General features: G+C 37.5%; 2 protein-coding genes across 10 annotated transcripts in view; both read right to left on the bottom strand.

Annotated features, from left to right (window-relative positions):
- Positions 1-77: 77 nt before the first annotated feature.
- On the bottom strand, positions 78-2,503 carry LOC127072536 (mitochondrial outer membrane protein SLC25A46). The gene is made up of 5 exons (XM_051013004.1): positions 1,801-2,503; positions 1,446-1,728; positions 1,263-1,319; positions 900-1,176; positions 78-811 (listed from the first exon to the last, which is right to left on the bottom strand). Exons 1-5 carry the CDS (start codon positions 1,964-1,966, stop codon positions 392-394), a joined length of 1,203 nt encoding a protein of 400 aa, XP_050868961.1. The 5' UTR covers positions 1,967-2,503; the 3' UTR covers positions 78-391.
- Positions 2,504-3,265: 762 nt separating this feature from the next.
- The window catches only part of LOC127072517 (fat-like cadherin-related tumor suppressor homolog), a 291,697-nt gene continuing 279,076 nt past the window's right edge, over positions 3,266-15,886 (bottom strand). For 6 of the 9 annotated variants that reach the window (XM_051012955.1, XM_051012956.1, XM_051012952.1 and 3 more), the window contains 9 exons: positions 14,750-15,802; positions 14,017-14,660; positions 12,551-13,948; positions 12,333-12,470; positions 9,522-12,227; positions 8,728-9,064; positions 8,149-8,289; positions 7,631-7,777; positions 3,266-6,913 (listed from right to left, as the gene is read on the bottom strand). In XM_051012955.1, coding sequence (XP_050868912.1) covers positions 6,360-6,913; positions 7,631-7,777; positions 8,149-8,289; positions 8,728-9,064; positions 9,522-12,227; positions 12,333-12,470; positions 12,551-13,948; positions 14,017-14,660; positions 14,750-15,802 — 7,118 coding nt within the window. In that variant the 3' untranslated portion in view covers positions 3,266-6,359. The remainder of the gene's footprint in view (positions 6,914-7,630; positions 7,778-8,148; positions 8,290-8,727; positions 9,065-9,521; positions 12,228-12,332; positions 12,471-12,550; positions 13,949-14,016; positions 14,661-14,749; positions 15,803-15,886) is intronic. The other 3 variants (XM_051012957.1, XM_051012960.1, XM_051012961.1) reach the window with 3 other exon arrangements.

The following is a 15,886-nucleotide window of genomic DNA, read 5'->3' as shown; positions in this document are numbered from 1 at the left end:
TTGTAGGTTAAATACATAAAAATTTATAGTGTCTATGAAATTTATTTGTCATTTCAAAATAGTATTATATATTAATAATGTTATATACTGATACATTATTTTTAACTGAAGAAAATATTAAATATAAATCAGTTTTAGCAGTGGGTTGTTAAATTTATACATTATTGATCTTATGTCTGTAAGATTAAAATCTTAAGAAGTTATCAGTATTAATATTTTTTCATTGTTTCTGTAATATTTTATATATTTAATTACAGAAGTACCTTAAGGTTAAAAAGCACAAAATTTCATTTATATAATCATTATAGCAATTCAGTTGTTAAATTAATTACTAAAAATATTTTTTGTATATACTAAACAACCTATATATATAAAAGAAAAAAAAAAATATTCACATTGAATCTCTATAATATAAATTTTCAGACGATTTAATAGGTTTACATTTAGGCTTAGGTCTCAATTTCGTGACTAGTTCCGTTAAAATCCATTTAGTTGCACGTAATACGAAAACATATACCCCAAATTGTAATATAAGAGCTCCAAATCCTTTATATAAACCCAGTGGACCTTCTGTGGAAATTATTGTGCGATAGCAATCAGTGGCACCACTGTATCCTGTTAACAATGGAGTAACACTCCTTCCTGTGTCTAAATCATCTATAATAGTGCGTGTTCCTTGAAGATGCAAACGATGAATAACAGTTTCTAATGGATAAAATAATACATCAGCTGTGCACATAGAAATTGATATTGATTGTAATTCAATATCCTGAATAAGCGTTTCAGATAGTAAATCACGACTATACGCTCCCTAAAAACAAAGAAATCAATAAAAAAACGTTTTTTATACACATCACTATATGCATATAACACAAATTAAATTTTCTTAAATATTTTACCATATATTCCTGACGATGCTTATGTCTTATATGCATGATACGACTTGTAATACCCCTTACAATAAGAGTAAAGAGATACTTAGTTACTCCATAAGCTATAGTAGGCGGTAGAAGGGCATAAATAGGTATGAGTCTACCTTTATTGCTAATTTCAACCAAACGTAAAGCACCATCTCGGAAAACATCTAGAATGCCAGGGCTTTCAGATGCTATTTCAGATTGTACTGTTTCCACAAGTGAAGCAGAATAAAATGGAGTTACTATGCCTAGAGATACACTGTTAGATCAGTAATAATCATATTAGTTAAACAGTATTTTAAAGATTTAATACATACGTTAAATATGAAAAATAATACTAATTACCATTTGAGAAGTATGTGTTGACCAAAAGCTTTCAAAGAACTATTGCATGTTACTTCTCTGGAATTAAATTTTTATTATTTTAACAACAGTATTATTGATCTATATATTCTTTGAGTTCATGTATAATTATAACAAGTAATATATATAAATAGATTTTTATAAATACATAAATTATCACCTTACTTTGGCCATGGTGTAACTTTAGAAATCAGGTCTTCGATTGCTAGTGTCATGCCTCTTACTAGTAAGACAGAACCGATTCCTTTCCACAAAGTATTTAAACCTTGACTCTGATGTAATCGTGCCATTATAGGAATTAAAGTAAAAGGTACTAAATGATAATTAGCGGATCCAGGATTGACTTGACATTGTCTTCTTAGGACAATAAAAGGATGAATTAATAAATTCTCTGTAATTAGACCAACTAGACTGCATCCTAATACTATATACTTTTTAACCACGACATCTAAAACGATATAAAATATATTTCAATCGCTGCGTTATAAACAATCAGAATGCATATTGAAAAAAAACTAACCATCGTCGTGAGGCGGACTATCTTCTGCTAAAGGATGAGGAGTTGATATATCCAAAGGATGAATAACATCATGGCCATGATATTTCTGTTGCAAATGATCTCTTGCATCCCGATTTTCTATCAAACGTCCTCGATACACTCTTTCGTAGCTTTCCAATCCCGCCATATTTTTAAGCGGGTATTGTAAATTTTACAATTTTTATGTATAATTGTTATTAAGTAACAATACAATACCACGATGTCGACGATTGATATCTAACGTCGACATTGGTTTCTATAAGTAGAGGTTAGAGCACGGTCGAAAGTTCGATATCGTAAGCCTAATTTAACTGTTGATAATTCATTAATTATCATAAAAAATCTAAATTACGAATAAAATACATTTCTATAAATTATACACTCTACTCATGTTCGTTTTCTTATAAGATCTGCGATATATCGATTTCAATATAAGTACTAGTTTGTCCTTAGGCTTAATTCAATCGATAGATCTCGATTATTATTAGAAATTAACACAATTATTATTTTAGAACGAATCAAAGACGACCTTTAAGACTGTTTACTCAATATCACTCGAGATGTGACATCAGCGGTGGGTGTAGGAAAAAAGAACCGAAAACTTAGAAGAACTCCCCATCCCTTCTTTCGATTTATTGTGTATATGTGATAGGTACGTAGTTGTATCTCACATTGTTGACATTCGTCGATTGAAATGAGATTTAATTTAAAATTGAAACTTGACTACATTCGTATATATACCTTCGTCGTGCGTCAAGAGATAATTTCTCTCAATAACTTTACGGATTTAATCGAAATAACAATATATTACAAATTTAAAGAAACTTGACTACGTTCGTATAATACTTTTGTCATATATCAGGAAATAGCTTCTCTCACATTATTTTATGGGTTTAATCAAAATAACAATATATTAAAAATATTAAAGAAATAGTAAAGTATAATTTGATTATATATAACAACGAAAAGAAATATTATATTGTATATATCTACATAATTCCAAACCATCGAAATATATCGAATATATGAATAATGAAACAATGAATTATTTCTACGGGATGACACGATAATAATAATACAATATATATTTCTATTAAAAGACGAGAAATAGATTGAATACTGATTTAAATGCAATAGTTTTACCGACAACAAAAACATCGTTAATAATAGATACCTATTTTACTGATTTAACAATGATCTACGGTAAGAGAGGATGCCAATTTTATCGATGCGACGATAACAGTAGATTCCATTTTAATCGACTAAGTAGGAATAGCTTACTTTACCTAAATATATCTGTCGATAAAGTAACACACTTCGAACGAAAGGTAATAAACTATTGTTTAAATTCATCTTACCTGTTATAGTTATATGCATGTTTTCGACGTTTTTGATGATAAATATAAAAATTGGGAAATGAAGTGATAATTACTAATAATATGATAAATTATAGGCAAGATTGGTTTCTTTATTACAATAGGTTGACCTTGTACAAATTAATTATAGCCTTATAATTATAATAAGTCAAGTTCCTCATTCTTTGAAAGATTTTGTGTTATCGATATGTATTCTATGAGCAGGGCTAATCTGAAGAGAATTTAGAAGTTGTACCCACTTAAACTTCCTTAATAATTCATTCATGTAAACAGTCATCGTGTATCCTTATTTCTGACATGGAAAACAAACATTTATCTCCTACAATCTTATTTGATTTGAAATCTAAAACGATCCGCGAGTACGTGTAGGCCTAAAGTTAAAGCTTCTCTTAAAACATTATAAAAAAAAGAAAAAAAAAAACGATGCCATACAAATCAATTATGTTTGTTCTTTTGTCAATTCCAATCGCTCAATAAAATCTTTACATTTACTGTAAATCATACTAGTAAATGTAACGTAACTATTAATACGTTTTAGGATAATGTTTTGTAATGGCCGGAGGAAGAGCCAAATTTCTTTAATTGCACGATGTTATTTAAATCATTTAATCTTATAATGTTTTCTTTCTTCTTTCTAATAAGATGATATGCGCGTAATCGCTTTGATCATTTTTAAATAAAATGTATAAAAAAGAATGGCAGGTCAACTTCGTTTCAACGTTTTTGACCAGAGAGGGCTATATATAATTGTAGATCGTTTTGTCAATAATTAAAATTAATCTTAACATTTAAGAAGAGTCTGCTATTTCGACGCCGATCAAAAGTCTCAACGTTCATCGATGACGATCCCGATACAATCTATTTTAAATTAACTGTACAATCTTTTTATTTCATTCTAATATAGAATAAATTATCTAGGTTCAATTGTATCCATATGATGAATGACGCGTGAGACCTTCAATCTGCACGAAACAATAATGTTTAACTTACGTAAGAAGACGCTTTTATTTCCGCTCTTGGTCAAACGTAAAAAGAAAAATCACCCTGTTTTCGCTTTATTATTTAAACATTTTGCGTTTTGCTAATTTCGTCCCGTTAAAATACGACGTATGGGACGTACACTTACGCACGGTTCATTAACGAACAGGAACATAAAACTGAATTTCTCGATAATTATTCTCTATATGTATAAAAACATATATACCTCACCCATTTAAGCTGCCTCTATACATATATTGATAAAACGGAAATTACACGTTAGGGAAGTGACAATGATTAAAGACCTTAGGCACGTAATAACTGTTTTCCCCCTCTCTTTTTCTCTCTCTCTTTTTCTTTCTTTATACATGTATATATATATATATATATATATATATATATATATATATCTGTGTCTGTGTCTTTGTGTCTATATATATATATTTATATATACATATATATGTATATATATATATATATAATTTGTAAAAAATTATTCAACAAAAATGCGTTCATTAATATGGCATTAAGAATGAAATCGGCAGTGTAAGAAGTACGTCTTTTTTTTTAAACGTTTATAGGGATCTCATTTATATCATTGCAAAATCTATAACGTATGAATGACCCATGAACGATGAAAGGATGAAGAGCAATGACGGTCAGCGAAACGTTTTCTTCGCTGTGCAGTCTTATTAAAGAGACATAAATATAATCGGTGATGCGTGACGTAAGATAGTAGCACCATGTATAAATGCGATCGATCGTGTCGCTTTAGAATCGATGGTGACTTACGGGAGAGGAGAAAAACAAAATGATTTATTAAAAAATTTAAACGAATGAAACGTTGACTCGATTTACGCACGCTTTCTCGTCGTCCTCGATCTCTTCATATTCCTCTTTTTAGTTTTTCTTTTGTTCTTTATAAAACCTCGCATCGTTAACATTGCAATTATTACGATACTATTTATAGTATTTGATCATCGTATAAACATTATTATCATCACAGTAAAAATATTTCATATCTTTTTTTTTATTTTTTATTTTTTTTTTTTAATTATTATTAATTAATCTGCGTTTACTGCCCGCGACCGATGCGTGCATTTAACGTTCGCAGAATTAGCGCAATTTTTCTTTTTTCTTTTTTTTTTTCTTTCGCTAGAGTCAATTCATTTCCTAATCTATACAGTACTTATTCTCTATACATGTGAGTGTCTGTGTGTATATATATATATATATATATGTGTATATATATATATTTATTTATTTATTCATTCATTTATATTCATTAAGTAGTCCGTTTGTCTTCATTTACACGTAATCAAAATAAAGTCAATTAGCAAATAGTAAAAATACATAAAGAATACCTATGTATTTTTAGCACTGGAATTATAGTCACGGATAATATCCAAGTTTTAAACGATAGATTTGTTAAACGATAGTCATTGGTCTGACGACGCGGTCGTGATTCATTAAGTTTACTTCTCTTCAGCGATGAAATATCATTAAATCTAAAATGAAATAATTCCTTGAATGTATATATGTATACATATAATATATATTATATATATATTATATATTATATATGTTATATAACAAATGTTTGTAGTTTGCACGGAATATCTCTTTGCTCGGACTTAATTTTTTTTCTCTATTTTTCCTTCATGAAATTAGCAAACGAAAGAAAAAGCAATTTCAGAAATAGTCTTCGGCGTATACCGATTATATAAGCTTGATGAACGATTAGCAAAGAAATTCAAATAAAAAATATTCTTATCCAGGATTAAAAATCGGTTGGTTAGTATCGAGCAGCATGAAGTAAACTTTTCCGAGGAATTATAGAATTAAGTACGTTGGTACGTAAAACTCTGTATCGCGTGGAGAATTTTGAGGCACGGTGTACTCGTGTTGTAATAATTAATTAATTAATTAATTAATCAATTATATACCGTTGGCTCGAGATATAGTAGACGATCGCACACCGGTCTCTTTAATATAATAACGTGTATAATGTTATCAGTCCCCTTATTTACGTAACTCTACCTGTACAGACTGTCTAACTAATTCGATAATACCTATGTACAAAACTGTAGATTTATGAACACCCGGATTCCCTCGTCGTGTCGAGAAAAACACAAAGGAAAACGCGTTTCGGATCAGTCTAGTCGAATCTTCCTGTAGCACCGTTCGTCACACCGAGGTTTGAGTGATACCGTTACCAGACAACCACAAACGTCCATTACTTTTTTGATCGGCGATCTCGTATTCGGAATCATCGATCTCGCAAAGATTCGTTGAGAGATCACTGTTGCTCGTAGCGCCACCCAATAAAGAATTTCTCTCTTCGAGCGTCGTGATCACCGAACCAATTTCGTCGACTTCATCCCCTTTGTGGCATCGATTGCGGCGGGTGCTTGGAAAACCATAAGGCACTACGTCATCTTCTTCCTCGTCGGACTCGAGTGTGCTTAAACGTCCGTTCAATGGATTCGTTTCGTTTTCGGTATCCGTGTGAATATTATAATGGGGCAGATAAGAATTCGGATGTCGTAGATAACTTTCGGACCCTTTGTACTTGTATTCCCCTTCCCCGCCACTGTCCAGAGGATTCAAACGTTGCGTCTCGGTACAGTGGTGATATCGTTCCGAGAATTCGGTTCCGCATTCCGAATCACCGACATACTCGGACTCTTGATCCTCGTTCAAAGTCTCGATGTCTCTCGTTTGATCTATTGGACCGTGCACTGCGAAAGAAAATTTCAATTAATTAATAAACATCGGATATTTTGTTTCTCTCTCTTTTTTCTTTGCATTCTCATCGATACTTTTAAAGTTTTAATCTCATTTTAGAAACGTTCTTTTCGACAAAAAAGTGAAGTCTAATTACAGGCATGTTTTATTCTTTTTTCTTTCTCTTTTTCTGTTTTTTTTTTTTTAATTTTGATCGACCAACGTATGCATGCCAGCGTAATTATATCGACTATACTAAAGGATAACACAATTTTTGTTAGATGGTATCCTGAATTCGTTAAGGATGATCTACTTTGCATTATGAATATTTAATGTGCTCATTGTTGTTTCATAAAGAATTTGATCCGTTCGTAATCTCCTCGTATAAGTAATTGAAAGGGACGATTTAGGCGAGGTAGTAAATTATACAGACGCTGTATGTGCACGATGAGTTAAAATAAAGAAAGAGAAAGGATAGTATAAAAAAGAAAATAGAAGTGTGTTTGAGAGAGCATCTTCGAAAAAGATAGTTTTGAATGCATGCATTCGTGTCATTCTTAGAAGTATCGTTTAGTCCCTGATTAAAGTGCATCTTCATTGGCAGGTGCTACAAGCGTCTAATGATCTAAAGAGGATATTATTATGCTATGCAGAATAGTTACATCCGCAGTAGTAGTATGAAGCTCATTAACGCGTATACATTAATCCCTACATGCTTGACCGTTCCTTACTTGACGATAATTGATGAGTGTTCGACTCGTTACTCTCATTGCTGTGGAAGCTGGACGAGTCTGGAACTTCGCTGCCAGGTATCTCCGTGATGTTAGGTAAGGGGTTCTGGCTTGGCCTGACCCAGTCTGAACAGTCCCAGTGATACCCTAAAAGCATTGCAGACAACAACTGTACTCCGAACACGCCTACATGCGCCAGCCTGTTGGCAGTACCGCGTTACGGAGCAAAAGGAAGCAGCTTGTTCAATCGGAAAGATAAAAGAAGAGATCAAGATCAAAAGATAAAGAAAGAGAGAGAGAGAGAGAGAGAGAGAGAGAGAGAGAGAGAGAGAGAGAGATACGACGAAGAAAGATAAAAAAAGAATTATAGAAAATAGTATATACTCTATGATATGGATAATAGCAACAAGCGAAGCAGCCCGAAAAAAAGGGATAAAAATAAAACAAAATAAAGAAGAAAAAAGGAGGAAGAAAAAATCAAAAAAAGAAAAATCGACAGGCAGACCGTATCGACTTACCACCAACGATGCGAGGATCATCCTCGATGGACGTCAGGGAAGCGATAGAGGTCCCACCTCCGTGAGGCGTTCGTCGAGCTGAATTTAGTAGAAGTCCTCCAGTGGTCAGCTCCGGTACCACTGGGCTCGCTCGTTTCAGGTCTGTTAGTGCACACAACACGATAATGCTGGGGTTAATCGAATCGGCTACACACCCAGAGATAAGAGACGCGCATGTACGTACGCCGACGAGAACGAACTCGATGATAATCGAGGAGAGAAGTTTTAGAGAACGATGGCGATTGATTAAGGAATCGTTGGACAAAGAAGCCCTGATTCCACCCATTTGAAAGAGAGCCAGAGAGAGAAAGAGAGAAAGAGAGAGAAAAAGAGAGAGAGAAAGAGAGAGAGAGAGAGAGAGAGAGAGAGAAAGATAGAGAGAGAAAGATAGAGAGAGAAAGAGAGAAAGAGAGAGAGAGAGAGAGAGAGAGAGAGAGAGAGAAAACATGCAGCAAGCAAATCATAAAGTAAAAAGCTAAAGGAGGATCGATCAAAGGATAAGGGAATAGAGCAAGGCCCATTAGCCAGCACTCCACTCACCGTTCTTTATCTTGGTCGTATCCGTGATGAAAGAGGCCAGCTGCATCTGTTCTTGCCACGTGGGCTTATGCAGGCTGTCCGTGTCGCTGCTCGTGGGATTTCCACCGACCACTGGATTGGCAAGGGTTAAAGACGGAGGGGGAACGGGAGTGGTACGATTCAAATTTCTTAAATAATCTGGCGGAAAATTCTCCAGCTCGTCGCCCGCGCTACCGTAGCTACGCAGGGTATCCAAATTATTGAGAGCTACCGCGGCGGTGTTACCATATGCGGTTGGTTCGTTGTTAGAACTGGGAGTGTAGGAGGCGGGTCTGGGAGGACATTGGGGAGGTTCTCTCTGTAAAAAAAAGAATCACACGAAAACCTTAAAAAAACGCAAAGCACACGTACTTCGTCTATGGGAAGGTATATATACAATGTACATAGGTGATACATCGTACCTGTCCATCATAGACGAAAGGAAAAGCCTCTCGCAAAAATGATCGCAAACGGAAAAAAACGGCGTGAAATGAAAAGACGCACAAAGTAACTACGACTAGCGGCTTTAAATGAAATTTTCAAGTGCATGCGCTTATTGCCAGGAGCCGTTGAAATTTAACGCGTTAAAGCGACTACTACTATTCTCTATTTCGCTTCTCTCTTCGGTATTTATTATTAATCTCGCATTTGATAAGTCGAGAGAAAGCGAACTACGGAGAAGCTGGGACGGCTTTGCTAACCGAATTTAAACAGCTCCGAATTAGTAATCCTCCGCGATCTCAAATAAATAATAGATTTGCACGAAGATTTCGTACCTGTATCACTTCGAGATTGCTCAACTTCGAGCTGCGCTTGAACTCGTGCTCGTGAGGTCGGGCTGAATTCAAAACAATCTGCTTCCTCGTTTCGTTATTGATGTTGTTGGCTCGTGCTCTCGAGCGTTTCATTCTTATTCTTCGGAAAGCAATGAACACGACGATGAGAAAGACGTTAACGACAACGGCGATGCCGATCCACATGAGTTGTTCCCAGGTGATATTAAAGTGACTGGATATAATGGGTGTCGAGTAAGCAGGATTTCCGCAATTCAAGCCAGTCATGTTCGGTGGACAGACGCATCTGTACGTTCCGATCTCGTTTACGCAAGTTCCACCATTCGTGCAAGGATTCGCATCGCATTCGTTAACATCATTTTCGCAATGTTCGCCCGTAAAGCCTTGACACTTGCATATCGGTCCGTTGTTACCCTCTTCGCAGACACCACCGTGATTACATGGATTCGGACTGCAATATTTTCCGAATTCGCAGCGTTTGCCGGTTAAACTAGGTCCGACGCATTCGCAGGTAAAGTCACCACCCTCCGGAATGATTTTGCAACGACCACCGTAAAGACAAGGGGACGAAGCACACGGATCCGTGTCAATTTGGCAGGTCGTACCAGCGAACCTGCTGTGGCACTGACACTCGAAACTATCCGCGCCAGAGTCTTTGCACGTACCACCGTTTTGACAAGGCTGAGAACCACAAATACCGGGCGGAACTAGGACGACCGCGGTATCACAACTGAACTCGACATTGGCGAAACGTCTTAAAATCGCAACGCTACTGGCACCACTCATGTGCAATGGAACTGAGACTCTGGCGATCCTCACGTCGTCCATACAACCAACAAATCCTCTTTGTACGTCTTCGAAGCCGAGAATCGAGGGATGCTGTCGTACTTCGGCACCCAAGTAGAGATCGTCCGATTGAAGATTGAGGATGTCATTAATTCCGGGCGCTGAACCATGTGCCACATGTTTTCCATCGACGGTCAATCTAGCGCTATTGCTTTCACGTTCCAGCTGAATCTCGTGCCATTGTCCATCGCTGACGTAGACGCTACTCACTCGGACCAAACCCTCGCCACTTCCTAAGTCGAATCTATATTGTATAACGCCGTTGACTACTTCAAGAATGTTATAATCCACTTTGCCAGCCGCATACATGAGATTACCCGTTGGTTGCATCGTTCTTATCCTAAGGGATAGACTAAGGCGATCTTCGATCGTTTGTCTTATGAGAGCCTTGTCGATCCTATAACGCGCATAACTTTTGCCGCTGAAAGATATTGGATTTCGTGGTATGTAGCAAGATTCGTCGTGACACTTGGAAATGTCAATGTCGCATGTTTGTCCAGCAAAGCCGTCCGGACACTGGCAAGAGTATCCTTGAATGCTCGAATCCGGTACGCAAACTTTAAATAGTGGACATGGATTTCGAGCACACTCGTTGACAACTACTTCACAATGATTCCCGGCGTATCCCTCTTTACAATCACATTCCATTTTATGACGATGTCGCGGCGATACGAAGCTCATCACGTCGGTCGCGACTGGTGTTATCAACGTAGGATCCAAACTGATCTTATAATGACAATCTCCGTAGACGCAATAACCTTTGATGCACTTGAACCTAACGATCTCTTCGACTACCAGTTTCGTCGACTCCTCGAGCTCTTCGATATGCTGATTCAAGGCTTCTCTGAGAACTTCCGATGAGAAAAATGTGATCGTTCCGAGTGGCGTGGCTGGTTTTTTCACAGCGAAAAGAAGATCTAGATCGTTGTGTACGACTTCTCTGATCGCTCGTGATTTTATCGTGTTGATTTCATCGAGCGATGGTTGTACGCTAATAATGATGATATCTTTTAACTTACAGCTTATAGCATTACGAACTGTTCTAACGAAACCTTTTCGATGACTCAATATAAAGTCCTCAGGGCTGACTTCTCTGAACCTTACGATCATCGAATTTTCCAACATCTTCTCCGTTATCAGATCGACGTTAACTTTGACGATCGAATGAGAATGGAACTTGCCGTCGGTCACACTAACGTTAACTCTGTATTCACCGACATCGAGTCTAGGTAAAGCTATTAAGGTTCCATCGAATTTATTTATTTCGAAAAGATCCGTATTAGGTATTGGTGAAGACGGCACCAAACTGAACAACAACGTGTCGTATTGATCTTGATCCGTCGCGTGAACTTTACCGATGACACCACCAGGATACTCGTCCATGTAAGAATTAATGATCACCTCAAGAGGCGTAATGACAGGTGGATATTGAGATTCTTCGATTACTTTTACTACTACCCATGAATCAGAATACAAAGGTGGACTTCCATTGTCGAATACACGGACGTGCAATATGTACTTGTCCTTTACTCTGTTATTAAATTTAGTGGCTGTGCGAAGAGTACCGTCTTGTTCCAATCTAAAGGCATCACCCTCGTTTCCAGAACGAAAGTCGAACGTATAAGGCGCAGCGTTGGGTTCGGTATCAGCATCGGTAACGACAAATTGGAGAATAACGTGACCGATTGGTTTGTCCTCTTGAACGACAGCTGTATAATTTGGCATCGAGAACAATGGTGGGTTATCGTTTGCATCGAGAATCTCGATATTCACCATGACGAAGCTCGAAAGCATTGGCAAACCGCTATCGCGTGCGTGAACTTCCAATATGTAATTAGAGACCTGAAAGTCACGAAGGGAAGGATTACAAAAAAAAGAGATACTTTGAAATTTTTCTTATTACTTAATTCATTTTTTTAAGATCCTTCTTCATTAGGTCAGACTTACCTCTTCTCGATCGAGAGGTGCTGCGACCGTAATTTGTCCAGTTTTCTGATCGATATTAAACTGCTTTTGCCTGTCCCCTCGTTCTATGTAATAAGAAACATTTCCGTTCTCCTCACTGTCGAGATCTTTTGCGAAAATCTAGGAATATATTTTCATTTAATATGAATGATTTCGAAAGGATCGGTTAATTAATAGAAAATAATTAATAGCTGTCGTACCTGAGTGACCCTTTCTCCGATTTTAGCGTCTTCTCTGACCGATGCTCGGTAGGAAACTTCGCTGAATATCGGTGCGTTATCGTTGCTATCGATGACGGTGATGTTAACCGTAGCATGATTGCTCAAAGGTGGAATACCACCGTCGATGGCTTGAATCGTTAAAAAGTAATCGCGAGCACGTTCGTAATCCAATTGTTCGGCGATCGCTATCACACCGGTTTTCGTGTCTATTTGGAACTTCTTATGTTCATTTCCACCCACGATCGAATAATAAACATCGGCATTGACTCCGGTGTCTTTGGATGTCGCAAGGACTCTCGCTACTTCGGTACCAACCGCATAGACCTCTGGCACTTTCGAATAATAAAGTTTCGATGCGAATTCTGGTGGATTGTCGTTGATATCTTGAACGTTGACAATTAGCGAGGCAATGTTAACGAGTTGTGGTGTTCCCTGATCGAGAGCTTTAATGGTAACGTTATACATGGCTTTGGTTTCTCTATCTAACGGCTTGGCTAAAGTAACTATACCACTATCAGCAGCAATGAGGAAGTGTCCGTCCGCGGAATCGATGAATTCGTATCTAATTTTACGGTTTATACCAATATCATCGTCCGTAGCATGTACTTTCGTTACCAAAGTTCCAACTTCTACATCTTCGGGAAGGGTCGTGCTATAAGTTTGCATGGTGAACTTCGGCATGTTGTCGTTCAAATCGGAAACGAGTATCTCCAATTGAGAAGAGCATTCCCAAGAAGGTTTGTCCCTATCTTGTACATGAGCAGTCAACGAATATTTGGCCTGAGTTTCTCTATCCAATTGACCGACCATCTTTAAGACACCAGTTTCTTTATCCAAAGAGAATTTATCGTTGTTATCACCGGTCAAATAGAAACGTAATTTAGCGTTTGGCTCATCGTCGTAATCCGTAGCAAGAACGGTGAGTACGTAAGTACCAGGGTGCGATCCTTCCGAAAGAACTTCTCTGTAACGATATCTCAAGCAGTACGGAGGATTGTCGTTAACGTCCAAAACTTGAACAGTTACTTTTGTATCGAAGACGTATTTTCCATCGGTACCAACAATGTCGAGCTCGTAATGATCGATCGTTTCTCTATCCAAAGCTTTCGCAACGTATACTTCTCCCGTCGATCTGATTTGGAATTGAGATCTCGGATCTCCCGATGTTATATAAAATTCTATTGGCGTTACGATATCCGTGTCTTTATCGACTGCGACCAATTTTACGACTACCGTCCCTGGCAAGGCATCCTCGTTCACTGCAGCTTCGTAACGATCGTCGACAAACGTCGGTGGGTTGTCGTTGTAATCTTTCAATTTGATATGTACCGACGTTCTCGCGAAATGTTTAGGGTTTCCGTTATCGGTCGCTACCACCTTGAACAGTTACGAGTGAGTAAATAATTGAATTCTTATGTAATTTAACCATCTTGTCAAATTCTTACCTGAAACTTATATTCCGGTTGTTTTTCCTTATCGAGTTGTACCAAAGTAGAAATCCAACCGGTATATACATCCACCGTATAGACATTCGCCAATTCCCCTATATCGGATCCAAAAGAATATCGTACTTCCCCGTTGCTACCGAGATCCTCGTCGTGGGCAATCACTTTTAAGATAGACGTCCCTTCCTCCACATTTTCCGCTAAAGTAATAACGTAAGGATTACTTTCAAATTTTGGCGCATGATCGTTCTCGTCGAAAACCTGAAGAGATATTTCTGCGAGAGCTGTAAGCGGAGGACTCGAATCAGTTTCAGCTAGAACGCCAATAAGATGGTTATCTTTTTGTTCTCGATCCAATGATCTCCCTAATGTTATTTGACCATGAGAATCGATCAAGAAAAACGGCGAATCTTCGTTTCCCGAGACAATGCGATATTTCACGGTACTATTTGTGACAGTTTTTAATCTCGTTATCGGTGTTCCTACGGGAGAATCTTCCGAAATAAAGAATTTTCCTTCTTTGCGTTCGAACAATGGAGGAATGTCTTGGGGTGCCATAATGTAGACGTTTAAAGGTACATCCGTGTGATGAGGAGTCGTACCTTTGTCCTCTGCACGAATGAAAATCTCGAATAATTGATTTTCTGGAAACGAAGGATAAAATAAATGAGGTGTAATTATGAGGTATGGATTCGTTAAGTTTTGTTATAGGATTTTCTATAGGTTCGCTTACCCCAAGGTACGGCACTTTTCTGTAGATACAAAGAACCAGTCTCGGGATTGATACCAAATAATGCCCTGGCCTCGGAACTTTGTGGTTCGTAGATCGAATAAGTGATTTTGGCGGCTTCGTCTTCATCAGCGTCCTGAGCTTTAACCTTTAGAAAAGAAGTATTCACCGAGAGATTACTATGAATCGTTGCTTTATATTCTCTCAGTAGGAAAATTGGTGGGTTGTCATTCTCATCTCCGATTTTCACTCGAACCATTACGAAACCAGATCTTCCACCTCCGTCAGTTGCCATAACTGGAATCTCGTAGAGCTTTTGCTTCTCTCGATCGAGCTTCTTCCTCGTTACTATCTCACCGGTCAGTTTGTTTATGTCAAAAATTTCTCTCATCAAATTCGAGGGAATGCTGTAAACGATAGTTCCGTATTCTCCAAAATCTTCGTCTGTAGCTAACACGCTGGTAACCAGTCGACCTGGTAATTGATTTTCCAATACGGTAACTTCGATCACTGGATTTGGAAACTTGGGATTATGTCTGTTGGCTGGCAATATCTCGATCTTTACTCGAGTAAAACTGGTATATACTCCATCGGTCACCGAAACATTCAACATGCTTAACTTATGTTCGCCGAAGTTTTGCATGTTAATTAAAGAAATTATACCGGTAGATTGATCGATGTTGTAAGTTTGCTGTTCGTTACCACCAACGATCGTATAGGTTAGTTTCTCGTCTACGTAATCTGGATCGCTTGCTGATACCACCGTTACAAACTGTCCTCGTTCAGCGTGTTCCGATAAGAAGCACGTGTATGAGGGTTGTTCGAACTTGGGTGGATTGTCGTTCATGTCGATTACAGTTACCCAAACGTGAGCTGTACTTGATAAGCTTGGTACCCCACGATCTATCGCAACTACGGTAAAGTGATGCGATTCGTGACTTTCGTGATCCAACGATCTCTTTAAGAAGATCACACCTTCTTCCGGATCGATATGGAAAAGATCATTTCTGTTCTCTGTGTCGTTTTGAATCGCGTAACGTACCTTTTGATTTATACCTAAAGAAACAGGAGAAACGTTCGAGCATTATTAATTTTCTATTTCTATTAGATACGATTAAAAGAAAAATTATGATAACACCT

Source organism: Vespula vulgaris, chromosome 2 (genome assembly GCF_905475345.1).
Source record: "Vespula vulgaris chromosome 2, iyVesVulg1.1, whole genome shotgun sequence".
Classification (NCBI taxonomy): Eukaryota; Metazoa; Arthropoda; class Insecta; order Hymenoptera; family Vespidae; genus Vespula; species Vespula vulgaris.
The sequence above is the reverse complement of the archived record's forward strand: the minus strand, read 5'-3'. Positions and strand labels throughout refer to the sequence as shown.